The 15368-nt window shown below is 44.3% G+C and overlaps 1 protein-coding gene across 2 annotated transcripts in view; it reads left to right on the top strand.

Annotated features, from left to right (window-relative positions):
- Positions 1 to 15368, top strand: part of URB1 (URB1 ribosome biogenesis homolog) — an 88124-nt gene that overhangs the window by 69673 nt on the left and 3083 nt on the right. For both annotated transcript variants that reach the window (XM_037832584.1, XM_037832593.1), the window contains exons 31-37: positions 9433 to 9593; positions 10055 to 10166; positions 11192 to 11298; positions 11845 to 11988; positions 13149 to 13258; positions 14295 to 14492; positions 14831 to 15072. In XM_037832584.1, the coding sequence (XP_037688512.1) occupies positions 9433 to 9593; positions 10055 to 10166; positions 11192 to 11298; positions 11845 to 11988; positions 13149 to 13258; positions 14295 to 14492; positions 14831 to 15072 (1074 nt within the window). The remainder of the gene's footprint in view (positions 1 to 9432; positions 9594 to 10054; positions 10167 to 11191; positions 11299 to 11844; positions 11989 to 13148; positions 13259 to 14294; positions 14493 to 14830; positions 15073 to 15368) is intronic.

Below are 15368 nucleotides of genomic sequence, written 5' to 3' on the forward strand. Positions count from 1 at the left end.
TATGTTTAGTATAATTGTTGATATGTTAGGGCTCAAGTCTACCATTTTAATCTTTATTTTCTATTTATGCTCTGTTTTTCTTTTTCTGTCTTGCATGTGTTATTTGAACATTTTTTATAATTCCATTTTATCTAGTTTTTTTCTATAAAGTAGTTAATTTATTAAAATGCATTTCAGAAAAGAATACATGTCTTGTCTATATTTATTGTTACTAGAAATTAAAAAGATAGAGCAAGGTAGATGCCAGGGTTCTGTATTATGTTTTTGAGTTTATCTCTGTACAGCTTTTTAGTGGTTGCTCTAGGTATTAAGTTATATATACGTAACTTCACACAGTCTACTAGTGTCAACCAATTTGGTTATAGTGTAGAAATAGTAACTCCCTTTTTCCATTTATAACATAATTGTCTTAAGCATTTTCTCTACATACAAAAAGAACCGTGATAGGCAGTGTTACAGTTTTTTCTTCAGTTGGCAAACAATTTAGAAAATTCAAGAGGAGAAGAAAAGTCTGTTACACTTGTTCATGTTTTTGCTTATCGTGTGCTTTTTTTCTTTTCTGGGGTTCTTAGATTCCTTCTTTTATTTTTCTATAATGTTTAGAGAATTTCCTTTAGTCATTCTTTCAGGGTAGATCTTTTGGCCACAAATTCTCTTAATTTCATTCATCTGAGAATGTCTTGATTTCCTTTTCTTTCCTGAAGGATATTTTTGCAGGATATAGAATCTTGAGTTGACAGTTCTTTTCATTTGAAAAATGTCGTGGCACTTCCTGGCCTCTGTGGTTTCTAATGAGAAAAAATTTTATTTGGTTCTTTATATCTTCCATTTCTTTGCTGAGACGTTGTGTTTTTTTTCATTTGTTTCAAGCAGGTTTGCAGTTGCTTGTTGAATCATGTTTATGATTGCTGCTTTAAAATCTTTGTCAGATAATTCTAACACCTCTGTCATGTTGGCACTGGCATCATTTGGTTGTCATTTTTCATTTAGTTTGAGATCTCCCTGGTTCTTGGTATGATGAGTGAATTTTTTATTGAAAACTGGACATTTTGAGTATTATGTTATGAGACTCTGGATCTTTTTTAAACCTGTTTTAGTTGGCTTTTTTGATGCTGCTCCAGCAGGGGAAAGGGGGATACTGCTTTGTTACCGTGGGCAGGGGTAGAAGTCCAGGTTCCCACTTGACTTCCTTTGACACCCAAGGGGAGGAGCTCTTGCTCATTGACTCTTGGCCTGGGGGAGGGGGTAGTTCCCACTCCCCACTCAGCTTCCATTGATACTTCCTGGATGGGGGAAATGTAGGCTCCTACTGCTCCTCACATGGCCTCCACTGACACCAAGGGGAAGGAGAGTCTTAGGTGCTGGGCTATAGTGAGAGTCCTTACTCTCCTTTAGGCCTCCTCTGACACCCCAGCGGAGATGGGAAAGATGTATCCTTAATTCCTGGTGGGTATGAAAGTCCCAGCCCTGACCTTGGCCTTCTCTGACACCGTCTGGTGGGGGGTGGGGCACCTCCTTACAGGCTGGCAAGGGTGAAGGTCAAGGCTCCTCGCTCTGCCTTTACTGACGCACATGGCTGTGGGGCTGCATTTTTTTTCTCTGATGTTTGGCTAGAGTAGAGCAGTTACTGTCTAAAAGTTTTCCATTTTGCTAAGCAACCCCTTTTCTTGTCCTTTGGCCGGAGAGAACCAGGCTTTGTTCGGGCTTTTTATGTCTGTGTCTATTTGTGTTTCCAGGTTGCTGGCTTCTTCCACAAAAGGCAAAAAGAAAACCAAGGGAGCTCACCGGCAGACCTAGCTGGTCTGCTTCTCTCCAACTTTCAGAGAGTCTTCTGCTTGTTTATATTTATATATAATGTCAGGGCTTTTAGTTGTGCTTATTAGTAGGAGAAGTAGGGAAAAGTGTGTCTACTTTGGGAGTCTAATTTAATTAATATTTAACATTAGATGATACATTCACAATTCAGTGTTCCCATGGTGGAGAAGGGTGTACAGTGAAGCTCTCCTTCCCACCCAGTCTCTGGCCCTCATTTCCTTGTCCTCGAGGGAGCACATCTTACCGGTTCCTTGCATTTTCTCTTAGATACACCTTGCTTTTAAAGGCCTGGGATAGCTCCAGTCTGGCCTGCAAGAAAGGAATCACAGGCACACAGGTGTGGTGGTGTTGAGTGTAGGGGTGTGTTTTGCTGTTGTGCCCATCAGCACAGTCAGCCTGATTTCTAAAGGGGCTCCCCGTCTCCTTTCTGCTGGACTTAACGGCTGGGTTGATTTAGATGCGTTGTGGAAAACATGTCCCACAATTTGTACTGTTTGCCTTTTTTCCAAACTTGAGACATCCTTTTTTATTCTTTTTCTAAATGCAGTTTTATTGAGATATATTCACCCACTATACAAACCAACCAAAGTGTACAGTCATTGGCTCACAGTATCATAACATAGTTGTGCATACAACCCATGATCGATTTTAGAACATTTTCATTACTCCATAAACAAAATAAAAGTAAAAAAGGAAACCCAAATCCTTCCATACCTCTTATCCCCCCTCCCATTATTGACCCATAGTGTTGGTATAGTACATTTGTTACTGTTGATGAAAGAGTGTTAAAATGTTACTGTTAGCTGTAGTCCATAGTTTGTAATAGGTACTTTTTTCCCATATACCTCTCTATTATTAACTCTGAAAAGTGTTTTATACACAAATACTCCTACTTATGATGGATTTGTTGCTTCTCTACCTCTGCCCTTTAGTAGTCTTTAAAAATAAAAAGGATCAAAGAGGGCTGGATATTCGTAGAGGGTTTCCCATCAGTAACCCTTTGTGTTGGCTCTAGCTCCCCTCTCCTGGAACAAACAAAATCTATTCTGTTGCTGAAGCTAGATTTTATCTGCAAGAGAACAAGGGGCATTGCATGCAAATGTCAGATTGTGATAATGTTAAACTGATATCTTAATTGCCCTGGTGACCGGATTCAAAGCAGGTTAACTGAGGCAAATCTAATCACGGATGGCCGGGGAAGCTCTTCTGACTTTCCTCCCTTCGTTTGACAGTGATGGCTAAGTATGTTTCTCATCAAACACAAACATACGTTTTCCACAGTCTAAAAATATGAAGTTGCTTGCCATTATAAGTTTCAGTGAATCATAACAAATCATGCAGTCTGTCTCCATCTCTCAATAGAGCTTTTAGGAGACAAGGGCAATACTTAGAAAATATTAAGTAGGAAAGTAGTAAAATCAGGACAAAGTCTTTTTCGCAAAATCTTGAAGACTGTACTTTTTTGTTTTTTCTTGGTTGGAGCAGGATCTGGGAGGCCATTTGTGAAGAGAGAGGATGAGTAAATTGTCTTTCAAGTTAGGAAAACATACCAGTCACCATTTTCCTTACCTGCAGTTCCCCAAAAACAGCCTATTTTAAGTTTTATTGTATTGCACAGGTAGAAAAATTTGCAGTGTGTGTCTGCTTTATCCCTAGAAAAAATTTGCAATAGCTTAAAATAAAATAGTAATGTGGTGGATTGAATTTTGTTTGGCCATGTTGGTGGTCTTAGTCCACATTTTGGTGGGTGTGGACCCACTGTAAGTAAGACCTCTTCAAGGTGTCCCTTCAGTGAGGGTGTGGCCCAGCTGAATCAGTCTGGGATTTAATCGGGATTACTGGAGTCCTTTATAAGCAGAGTCAAAGTCAGGCACAGGGGGAAGCCATGGGGAGCAGCCAGAAGCTGGAAGTCAGTGGAACCTGGAAGAGAAAGGAGAAGATGCCGCCGTGTGACAGAAAACCAAGGAACATCAAGGATTTCCAGCCAGCCAGAAGCTACCAGCCTCAGAGGAAGCAAACCTTCTAGCCTCTGAAACCATGAGCCAATAAATTCCTGTTCTTAAGCTAATCCACCGTATGGTATCTGTTTCAGCAGCTAGGAAACTAAAACAACTAATCACACTAAAATCATTCACATTGAAATAAGAAATTTTAAAAAGGATGGAGGTGGATAAAGAAGTAGATATACCAACAAATAAGCAAACAAACAAAAAATCTTGGCCTATTATATGTTGCTGTGGGCTACCTGTCATCCAGAGCCAAAAATGTGGACACGATGCTCTAAACAAGTTTTGCTGTCTGGTAAAAGGAAGCATGCCAGTTCATCGGGAGAGGAAGGGCCCAGCGTGAAGTGTTAAGCTGAGCAAAGATCATCGAGCGGCATGACATGCCACGCCACCCAGGTTGACTGTGGTTGAATTAAGTCGTGCACCTTTTTTCTTTCTTTTTTATTTTCTTTTAATTTATCATGATTCCTTTTCCTCTTGCTTTTGCCCTAATGGAGAGGTAAGCATGAATAATGTTTTACATAAACTTTGATTGAAGTGTGGCCTGTAGAAAAGTCCACAAATCATGCGTGTACAGTGTGAGTTTTGTTAAAACCACTGCCCAGATCAGGGAAGAGAACATGACCAGCAGCTCCTTGAGCCCCTCCTGGCCAGCATCCCCTTTCCCCGAAAGGAGCTGGGGTTCTATTTCCAGACTTTATGTAAATGGAGTTATTCACTATGTATTCCTTTGTCTGAAGCTTCATTTATCCCATATCATGTTTGAGATTTATCCATGCTGTGTGTAGAAGAGGTTCTGAACTGTATTTTCTAACTTCTGCAGCGGCACCTGGGCCCAGGTATTGCTAAACTTTTGCCGTCCTAAATTAGGCATATGATTAGTTTTTGCAGGTGGCTGCCCATCTTCAAAGAAACAAGTCTGACTACTCCATTTCAGCCCTTTGCCAAAAACAGGAACCTATTTTCTTAACCTTTCTGCTTCCCTACTTTCAGTCCTTGGCCGAAAAACGGAGCCAGCCAAGGCTGTTGGCAGTGGCAATGACAAATGCTTTTTCCACAGTGAATTCTGTCCTCAACAGAACCAGGCTGGTATCTTCAGCTCATAATTCACATAAGCCACAAAGTGGCCTGAACAGGGGGCCCATTTGCATTCGCTGAGCCAGGTCACGAGATCGCCAGGGCACAGGCTCCTGGGACGCTTCTTGCTGGGACGAGCCTTACCCAAAGGCACACCTCTGGGGTGGGTATAAGAGGAGGCCCGAAGGTTCTCAGTGCTCCGGCAGCTCCAACATGCCACCACGAAAACCTGGGGTGGTTTCTATTTTAGTCCATAAGTTTTGATTAAGCCATTTGATCTGAAGTTCTGTTATTAGAAGGCCAATTGCTATTTGTGGGCTTCTTGAAACAGAATGGCATGTATAACCATCTTTAAATAACCTGTTACATTTTCAGCATCCCAAGGGCAGCTCTTTTCCATGTGTTACAAAGCCAGGACTTCCACAGGGTGACAGAGATGACCACAAAACATGAAATTGACTTTTCTTCTTGGACATGGGAAAATCCATTTGTCTTAGAGAGTGTCAGTGACAACACAGTTATTTTTAGTGAATGTAACATTAAATATTTAGATTGTTCTCTTTCCCAGATACATCCTGTTTACCTGTATTTGTTGTCTAGGTATGTAGGTATATTAAACATATTCATCTTTTCCAAAACAGTTTTATCCCAGGGTTTTTTGTTTTTGTTTTTGTTGTCCCCTCCTCACTCATTAGAAATTGGAAAATTTAGTCTGTAAGCTATTGGAGCTGTCTTCTGATTATTCTTTTCCATCCTTTTATTTTTGACCTATTCTGTATGCCTTGATATTTAAAGTGGTTTCTTATGGGCAGCATGTAAATAGATGTTTCCATTTCCCGGCTGCTAAAACAAATACCATGCAGTGGGTTGGTGTAAGAACAGGAATTTATTGCTCCTGGTTTCAGAGGCTACCAGGCTTGCTTCCCCCAGAGGGATTTTTGGCTGGCCGGCAATCTCTGGGGTGCCCTGCCTTTTCCGTCACAGGGCAATGCATGTGGCAGCATCTTCTTTCTCTTCAGGATTCTGCTGACTTCTGGCCTCTGGCTGCTCTTCCTGTGTCCATTTTCCTCTGCTTATAAAATAAGACTTCCTCCATATTGGATTAAGGCCCCCCTCTTTCAGTGTGGGCCTCACTTTAACTAATACCATCTCCAAAGGTCCTGTGTACAAATGGGGTCACACCCACAGGACCAGGGGTTGGGACCTGAACATGCCGTTTGTGGAGGGCACAATTCAATCCCTAATGGTAGGTTTTTTTCTTTTAGTAATCTGACAACGTCTGCCTTTTAATTCAGTGTATAAACCCTTTACGTTAAAGTCAATTATTGACTGGGTTTAAAATTCATTTTATCTTCTTTGTTGCTTATAAGCTACAACTCTTCCCTGGGAGTTATTGTTTGTTTGGTTTTTTAATGGTTGCTTTAGAGTTTATAGTATACGTCTTTAATTTATTACAGTATGCCTTCACGTGATGTAATACCATTTAATGTATTAGACCCTTACAACAGTATACATTTGTTTCTCCCTCTTGACTTTGTGTGATTCTTGTCATATATTTTACTTCCATATTTGTTGTAAACATCACAATATATTGTTATTTTTGCTTTAAAACTGTCAATTATCTTTGAAAGAGTTTTAAATAATAAGAAAAAATCTTTCATATTCATCATGTTATCATTTCTCGTTCTCTTCAGTCCTTTGTATCACTCCAGATTTTCAGCTGTCATCTTTCTTCTGCCTGAAATACTTCTTTTAAGAATTCTTATAGTTAAAGTCTACTATTGATCAATTCTTTCAACTTTTTTGCACCTGAAAAATGTCTTAACTTTTTGCCTTAATTTTTCAAAGACTTCCATGGGATATGAAATTCTAGGTTGACAGTTTTTTTCCTTGCAATATTTAAAGACATTGCTCCACTAACGTCTGGCTCACTTTGTCTCTAACAGGAAATCAGTTTCATTCCTTTTTCCTCTATTATTATGGCTGCTTTTAAGTTTTTGTTTTTTATATAATTGGTCTTAAACAATTTGATTATGGTGTGCCTTGGTGTAATTTTCTTTATGTTTCTTGTGCTTTGGGTTTGTTGAGTTTCTTGGCTCTGTGAGTTTATAGTTTTCATTAAATTCAGTTAAGTTTGACCATTCTTCAAGCGTTTTTCTGCTCCCCTCCTTTTCAGGGACTCCAATTACAATATAGATTAGGTTGCTTGACATTGTCCTGCAGCTCCCTAGTGTCCTGTTCGTTTTTGTTTTTCTTTTAATTCTTTATTTTGGGGGGAGGGGTTGTTTCGTGTTGGATAATTTCTATTACTATGTCTTAAGTTCATTAATCATTTTTTCTGCAATGTCTAATCTACTGGTAATCTTTCTAGAATGTTTTTCGTCTCAGACATTGTAGTTTTCATCTCTAGAATCTCAGTTTGGTTTTTTATAGCTCCCATGTCTCTTCTTGTCTTTTACTCTTTACTTGTCTCTACTTATCATACTCTCTACGTCTCTGCTCAGTCTTTCCTCAAGCTTCCTGAGCATGTAGAATGCAGTTATACTAACTGTTTTAATGTATTGCTCTGCTAATTCGGTCAGTTAATTTTGGAAGGTAGATTTTCTCTTCATTATGGTATGAATTTTCCTGCTTGTTTGCATGCCTGGTAATTTTTGATTGGAAGATAGGCATTGTGAATTTTACCTTGTTAGATGCTGGATATGCTTTGTATTCCTGTGAATGTTTTTAAGCTTTGTTAAGCAGGACTAAAGCAAGGTTCAGTCTGGGACTAATTTGCCCCACTCATGTGGTAAAATCCTTCTGAGTATGCTACCCTGTGCCCCAGGAATTGTGAGGATTTCACCTTGCCAGTGGGAAGAGGAACTATCTCCAGGCATGCTTGAGCCCCACGGATTATTTCCTTGATCCTTTTGGGTATTCTTTTCCCAGCCACAGGTAGTTTCCTCAGACATATGCACCAGTCAGTACTCAGGTGAAGATTTTGGATCTCTCTCTGTGCAGCTTTCTCTTCAGAACTCTGGCCTGTGAACTCCAGCCAACGGGGCCTCCCAGGCTCAGCCAGGATTCCCCTCGCTGTACTTCATTCTGGAAACTGTGGGCTGTAAGCTGGGGGTTTGAGAAGGTTCACCTCTGATGTGTTATCCCTCTCTCAGGGATCACTGTCCTTTCTTGACCAAAGTCCAGTGTCTTGAAAATCCTTGTTTCATTTTTTCTACACAGTGATTTAATTATTTCAGGTGGTAAGTAAATCTGACCCCTATTGATCCATCTGGGCCGGATGTAGGAGTCCTGATATTCTTTGAAATGGCATAAATGTTGAGAAAGACAGGAAAGGAAATGCATTTGTAAATGGTGCCCTTGCTTCAGTTGCCCTTGGGTGAGGGGCGGGTGAGAAGCTCCAGGGAGCTCTGCTACCTCTGAGGTGGAAGGGTAAGACTCACTCATCCAGTCCCCTGGATGCCTTGGCCTCTCTCAGACCTCTAGTCACCCCCAAATAGGGCTCCATGCAGGGCCACACAGGGCTCCCATTTCATGGTTTAAAGTGATTTCTCCATTTATGAACAATCCCCAATTTGCCTGTGAAACTGTTTAGTGATTAAGGAAAAGTAGCTGGTTGTTATTGTTCTTCTTACTGTTATTATTTATAATTATTATTTTATTCTTAATTTTTTAAATTGTTGGCATTATTCCTTAAACACCTAAATGTAGGGAGCGAGGAGGAAAAAAGTTTGACTTTTGAAGTTTTTATTGATAAGGTATCTTTTATTGATAGTGTACCCCATGATTACTCATTTGGGGTGGTCATTTCAAGTGGTTTATGTTTGGTTCCTAATTTAAGTAGGTCACTGGTCATTTGATCTAAAGAACATCATCCCAGGTGATTGTTGCACCCAGACCCCTGCTTAATAACATTTTTAACAAGATGACCCGTCTCTATTCTGAGGTTTTCCTAACAATATTTATCTTGTACGAAAAGGCCTGGGTTTTTGTTAAAGAAGGACCGACATGTCCTGAATTTTATTGATGAGTAAAAAAACTAAGCCCTTCAGGGTGTGTCTGACCCTCTCTCTTGGTCACATCCTCTCCTGGGGTGACTGTGAGCTTCTTTAGTCCTAACAGATGGCAAGTGGCTATCTGCCAGCAGGCTCTTTGGAGTATTACTTGTGCTCAAGCTTGGGGTGAGGGGTAGATGGCACTTTTATGTGCGATTTTTGTTGTTGGTTTGAAGAAAGAACTAGGGTTGCCAGAGATCTGAGTCCTTCGCTTGCTGGTTAGTTAACTGCGAGGCAGTGAGGTCATCCCGGTTGGGATTTACAAGCTTCTTAGGAGCTGAAGATGTGATCGTTTTTGCCACAGAAGATAGTCTTTTATCCAGCCTCAGCAGGGTTCTAGAGAGAGGCTTGTATTCGTGGTGCCTAGCACATATTGCTGATATGGCTGAAACGCAGAGGGAGATTTATGTCTCCACATTGCCTAAGCAGCATGGACGTGTGTGTGTTGAATTAGCATGCTCCATTTTTATTTCTTGTAGAATTTGTGATGGATTGTAGAAAATTTTTGGACTCGAATGCCCTGGGCTTGACTGTCACAGCCCTCAGCAGCTATGACCCCAAGATGCGAGCTGCAGCCTACTACGTGCTGGCGGCCTACTACTTGCAGCTGGAGGGGGCACGGTTCCGAGAGCAGTCCCAGGTAAGTGAGAAGAAGGGGCATCCAGTAGGGCTGAGGGTGGGCCTAGGGGGCCCCAGGGAGCCGGCTTTTCCTGAGGTGTGGTGGAGGATTGACTGAAGAACACAGAGGGCTGTTGCCCAGAGACCTCCGACAAAGCACCAAGATCTCTTCCCTTTTAGGGGTGATGCAGGAGGTTGCCTTTGGTCCCCAAGCCCCAGGGAGATTGAGAAAAGTTCCCCCTTCGAAGCCTCCCTTGCATTGTGGAGGGCAAAGTGGTTTAATTTCTCTCAAGTATTTTTTGGTCGGGATGTGATGGTTAAGGTGGCCGTCATCCGTGACAGGCTGAACCTCAGAAGTCTGTACCCTGGGGTGGCGATCTGCTTCTCGGGTGGTCCCCGGGATGTGGGCACTTGGTGCTCCTGCACAAGACCAGACTGATCACAGATGTCATGAAAATGAGCCTCTGTTTTTCCATTTTTAAGCTGCTTTACCTGTTGGATGTAGTCCGGAATGGGATCCGAACTCAGAACATGAGACTTACCTTTTCCTTGACTCTCTTCATTGCCAAAGCGGCCCTGCAAATTTTGAAACCAGGTAACACTGATACATAATTAGGTTGAGGCGAAATAGAAAAATTGAGCCTGAACAAGTCTTCTTTTAGGAGTGTTCAGGGTCCTCCAAAGCTTGCAATTGTCAAAGATTGCAAGCCACCACAATGTCCATCAGTAGTGGACAGGTAAGTAAATTGTGGCTCTGAGGAAGCTTTTTATGGGCTATTCATGGATGTGTCCACACTGAGGGACTGTAACCCTGGGTTAAACATGGGCTTGAGCCAGACTTCCTGGGCTCAGGTTTGGGCTCCCTCAGTCCCCAGAGGTGTGACCTGGAACATTCACTTCACTTCGCAGTGTCTGAGTTTCTTCGTGGTAAAATGGGGTGATAACAGCACCTACCCCAGGATCACTGTGAGAGTGGCATGTTTCATAGACATTAGAGCACCTTCTAGCACACCCATCTGTGTTGGCTGCCACCACTGCTCTTTCTCATCACTGCTCCATGCTTAGAAGGCGGCTGAGAGTCAGCGCAGCCTTATGAGGGCTCAGCTAGAAAGCCGTTAGCCTGGGAGACCCCAAACAGGTGGGCATTGCTGAGGCAGGGTGCATAAGAGCAGTTAGTCCATCATGAGACCTTTGTTTGGGTCATCAAGGGAAAATCATAGAATGACCCTTCGAGTGACAGCGCCTCTCAGAGCAGTTGGCAGCAGGTTTGGGCTGGTGGTTGTGGCTGTTAGCCCTGTGCCATGGGGACGTTTCCAGGCCCCAGTCTTCACCCGCCAGCTGGCTGATTTCCCCGCTGGAGGATAATTGGGAGTGGGGGCTGGTGTCTCTGAGAGACTTGACTTTGAGAAGTGCTTCTGGAACCAGCAGAGAAAGCCTCCATGGAGGGTAGACTTAAGACGTCTTACTGTGCTCTACTCTCGAGAACTAGTAATCAGGATGAGGATATAAAAGCTCCCAAGGGGCCAGGGGCTTACATGTGGTCACCATGATGCCGCCTCCCAGACCCAGCTGCACTCCTGTGGGTGCCCATTGTAAATACCTGTCTGCCTGTGTCCCCAGAGGAGCACATGTACTTGAAGATCAGCAAGTTCCTGCTGTCACATCAGTCTCTGAATATGAGCAAAGTTCCGGGCTTCTACCAGTTCTTCTACAGCTCGGACTTTGAGGTAATGCTTCTGATGTTGTCAAGGTCCCGACTGGCTGAATTGGGTTACTTAGCTGCTGCTTTCACTGTGAGCTCTTCCCCGTTAATGCTGCTGCACCGACAAGACAGATCGCACCAGCAGTGTGAGCAGCAAGGTCACGGAAATAACAAGTCATGCAGGCTCGTGTGTGCAAGTGCCCTTCATCCCGGGCATTAATTTTTAGATTCCCAGATCATAAAAAGCTCTTCTTCATAGTTCTTCGTTTGGTGGCATTTTTGTTTAACCTTTTCTTGGTGACTCACTAGAGTAAATATTACATGTGGTAAGTCACCTAGCTGACTTAATCAGTCCAGTGTTTAAACCTGACTTCGGTCCTTTAGTCCTAACCTGAAAAAATTGAATCAAAGATGAGACGGAAGGGTTTTTAATAATATCATCAGAAATGGGGATGGGGGTGGCTGTGTTGCAATCTTTGCCACCACTTGAAAATCGAGGTGTTTGAAAAGTCATTAAGGAAAAGGTGTTTAACTTGTTTTAATGATCATTTCTCATTTGCTTGGGTTACAGCAAAAAACCGAGCGGGAATGGGTGTTAAGCATTTTGCGGCAGGGCATCCGGGACAAGCACTGCTATGAGCTATATGTCCGGCAGGGTATTTTCCATGTCATTCTGTCCTTCTTCAACAGCCCACTGTGTGATGAAACGGCTCAGGTAAGCGGGTCCCTGCAGTTCATTTGAGAATGAAAGGTCCATGTTTTCTCAAGGTTTTATTTCGAAGTCAAGCAGGTGTGAATTCTAACCGGGCGTGATGGTCATGCTTATTTGACATTGACCCTGGTTCTCGGTGGGGAAAACGAAAGACACTTTATGCCTTTTCCTGTGGCCTGCGTGTGGGGCAGCAGATTCACTCAAGGCTGCAGTGCAGTCAACATTCCGTATTGTTTTCTCTGATGAAAAGCTTTTCCTTGAGGCCCTGTTAACTGTGCCTTCTGCTGACATTAGGCCTCTTTTGCTGTCAAGAGGGAGGAGCTAAGTCTGTAAGTGCTTGAGGTGCTTGGTCTGAATTACTCTAGGGCCTCCAGGATGTCTTTTCTTGCACAGAAGCTGCCTGTCATCCAGCCAGGCTGGAAAACAGTTTGACTGCCTTGAGTTAATAGCTATGAAGAGAATATGTACATTTAACTATCCCCTAGAACAGAGAGCTGATGTGTGTGTTTTCTAAATGCCTCAGGCCGTTGGAAGAAGTAATAGGAAAAGCCTTTGGTGTTTTGATTAATTTCTAGCCTGGTTGACTTTTGTTTTTGATAAGATGTAAAATTTGGGTAAATGGGTATAAGTACTTAAGCAACAGGTTTGAATAAGTTAGGTTACGGTTTTTTAAAACTTTTTTATGAGATTTGAGAATTCTGAAGGATCCAGGTCATGGTTCAGTAGGCACTCCCATTTTTATGTCCTCCTTTCGAGGGGATGGAACTGAGGAAACACAGTGGGCTGCCAGGAGTTCTCTGCTGGGCTAGACACGGATCCGCGTTCTCACCAGCCCAGGCTGCTGCGTGTGATGACCCCATGCCCCTGGCAGCCTGGCCCCTGTGGTTTCTGGAGCCTGTCTTTGCTTGTGGGATGCTTCCCCATCATGGGTTACAGAAGCTCCCTGCCCGGGCCCAGGATAGCCCTGGAAGCTTGTGTCCTCTGGCTGTCACTTCTTGGGAAGGGCGTGTGCCCGCACCCTTTTTCTTAGAGACTCGGCCAAACACACTCCACTGACAGGAGCCTTACTAGAGTAGCCTGCCATCGTATTATAAAAATTGTTCCTTTGAGCAAGGAAATTTGTTTTTCCCATCAAAGAGTAACTTTTAATTTGGGGTTTTCAGAATTGGATTCTGGAAATTCTACGGAATGCTGCCCGGGTTACCAAATCTGCCTATGAACTCCTGCGGGACTACAGCCTCCTGACGTGGGTCATGCACATCCTCGAGAACAAGTGGGTCCCTTCTGCAAGGGGCAGGCGGGTGGGTGGGCAGCGTTGATGGTTGGTGTTGAGGGGGACTTCTGGCGAAGCCGCTGCTTTCAGCAGCACCGTGTCCTCAGACGCCCGCCTGTGCCTGGCAGTGCCCAGGTGGGCATCCTCCTTTTCAGTACAGCTCTGGAGCATCTCATCTGCCATGGAATTACCTTGACAGATTGCTCCTTACACTCGGCAGCAACTCCCCGACTCTGCTCTGCACCCGTCACACTTCTCCCCTGGGTGGTCAGAAACAGATCCAGTTATCCATCTAAGGCGTTAAAGAATACAGCCCCTTCTCAAGCAGAAACCAGAAGGCTCCGGTGTCAGGAACCTCATGCGACTTCCCAGGGCGAGTTACAGTGCTCCCCTCATCAGCTCAGCGTCACAGCTTGGGGAAGAGGAGGGCCGGAGCTATGTGAGAGCACGGAATTAGGGGTCATTTTCATTCTGAGAAGCTTTTTCCTTCTGAATTTGAGGATGTCCAAAAGGATGGAGACTGTTAGGAAGAGGGTCTGTCTTTCACAGAACAACCAGAACAAGCCTGCGGTATCCTGGCCATTTTGTGCCTGTGTTTTAAGTATTTTCTTAAATGTTTCTAAAAGAAGGTGATATCCTAATCTAGAATGTCTTTGGACATCAACTTCAGAACTATTTCAAATTTATAAAAGGCATAATTGGCTAACATGTTCCTGGCTAATAACCATATGCTGTAGAAATCAAGTGTCTTAATGAATGGGATAGTTATCACTGTTGTCCCATGGAGGCTCCAGAATTTTTCCTTAGGGAGAACTTAGGGTAGTTGTCTGGTTACAGAGGAGAGGCCGCATATGCGTTGAAGCCTTTTTACATGGGTGATATGTTTCTTTGGGAGGGCTGCAGTGGGGGGGATGAGCAGGCAGAATTATTGGCAGGGGAGGAGTGAAGCCTTCACCCCCCATCCCCACCTCCAGCAGGAGTTCTCAAAGTGAGATGGTGTGAACGGAGAGTGACGGTCGTGCACCTTTGGTTTCAGGTTCCTGGAGACACCACTGCTCTCTAATGTCATCTCCTTGGTGCACACACTGTGGGTGACCAACCTGGGGGACAAAGGAGTGGAGGTGCGGAGGCAGCCTCTGTGCAAGCCTGGGGCCCAGGATCCTCCAAAGCTGCTGGCTCTGCATGTTGTCAACGAGTTCCTGTACGTGCTCCTTCTGCTCATGAAGCATCTGAGGTGAGCCCACCACCCCATGCGTGTCCCAGGCTGTCACTATTGTGGTATCTCTCAGCTTTCTCCTCGTTGACGACTCCTCAGGTGGAGGCTGGGCCAGGCTGGGTGTGAATTGGGCCAGGGGGCTGGTGTCATGTGTGTGTGACTTCAGGAAATCTGTTCCAGCGGTCACTTTTTTCTGTTGGAGGCACTGGGGTCTCGTGCCTGACAGCTGTGATTAACCTGGTCGAGGGGTGGACTGTTTGCATCTCAGGTTCTGAGACTTTGGCAGCCACACCAACCACGGGCCTCTGGGGAGGAGGCAGCTTTTGCATCAGTTTCCAACTTTGGCTCCCACACAGGCCCACCTTGGACGTGGCCCAGCTGACCAATTTCTTTGGGGCTCTCGACTCCGTGCTGAGGTACCGGGCTACCATCATGCAGGCCTTCCGGAAAATGAACCGGTTCACCGTGAACGAGGAGGTGCTTTCCACCAAGGATGTCCTCATTCTCTTGCACAAATGGAGCCTCGTCGAAAAAGATGTCACGCTCCAAGAAGACTTGAAAGCAATCGTTGAGAAATACCAAGTCAAGGAGCTAATGAGTGAGTTCTAGAGCGTGTGACTTCATGTGCATGTTCTTCTTTTCAGGGCAGCCACCGTCTTTCCCGCTCAGAGCAGCCTTTTCAAAGCCGATGAGGCTTAAGAGATAGGCCCATCCCCCTCCACAGCCCCGGAGAGGGAGCGGCAGATACTGTGGCTGGCCAAGCAAGGGTCCGCCGCTCCCACCCCTCAGCACCCCACCCCTGCCAGCTGAGTCCTCACTGGTAGAAATGCGGCCTCGGGCGTTGACCCATCAAAGCACGCAGGGCCAGCCCACGGGTGATTCTTAAACAGCAAG

This window comes from Choloepus didactylus, chromosome 1 (genome assembly GCF_015220235.1).
Source record: "Choloepus didactylus isolate mChoDid1 chromosome 1, mChoDid1.pri, whole genome shotgun sequence".
NCBI classification, from domain to species: Eukaryota; Metazoa; Chordata; class Mammalia; order Pilosa; family Megalonychidae; genus Choloepus; species Choloepus didactylus.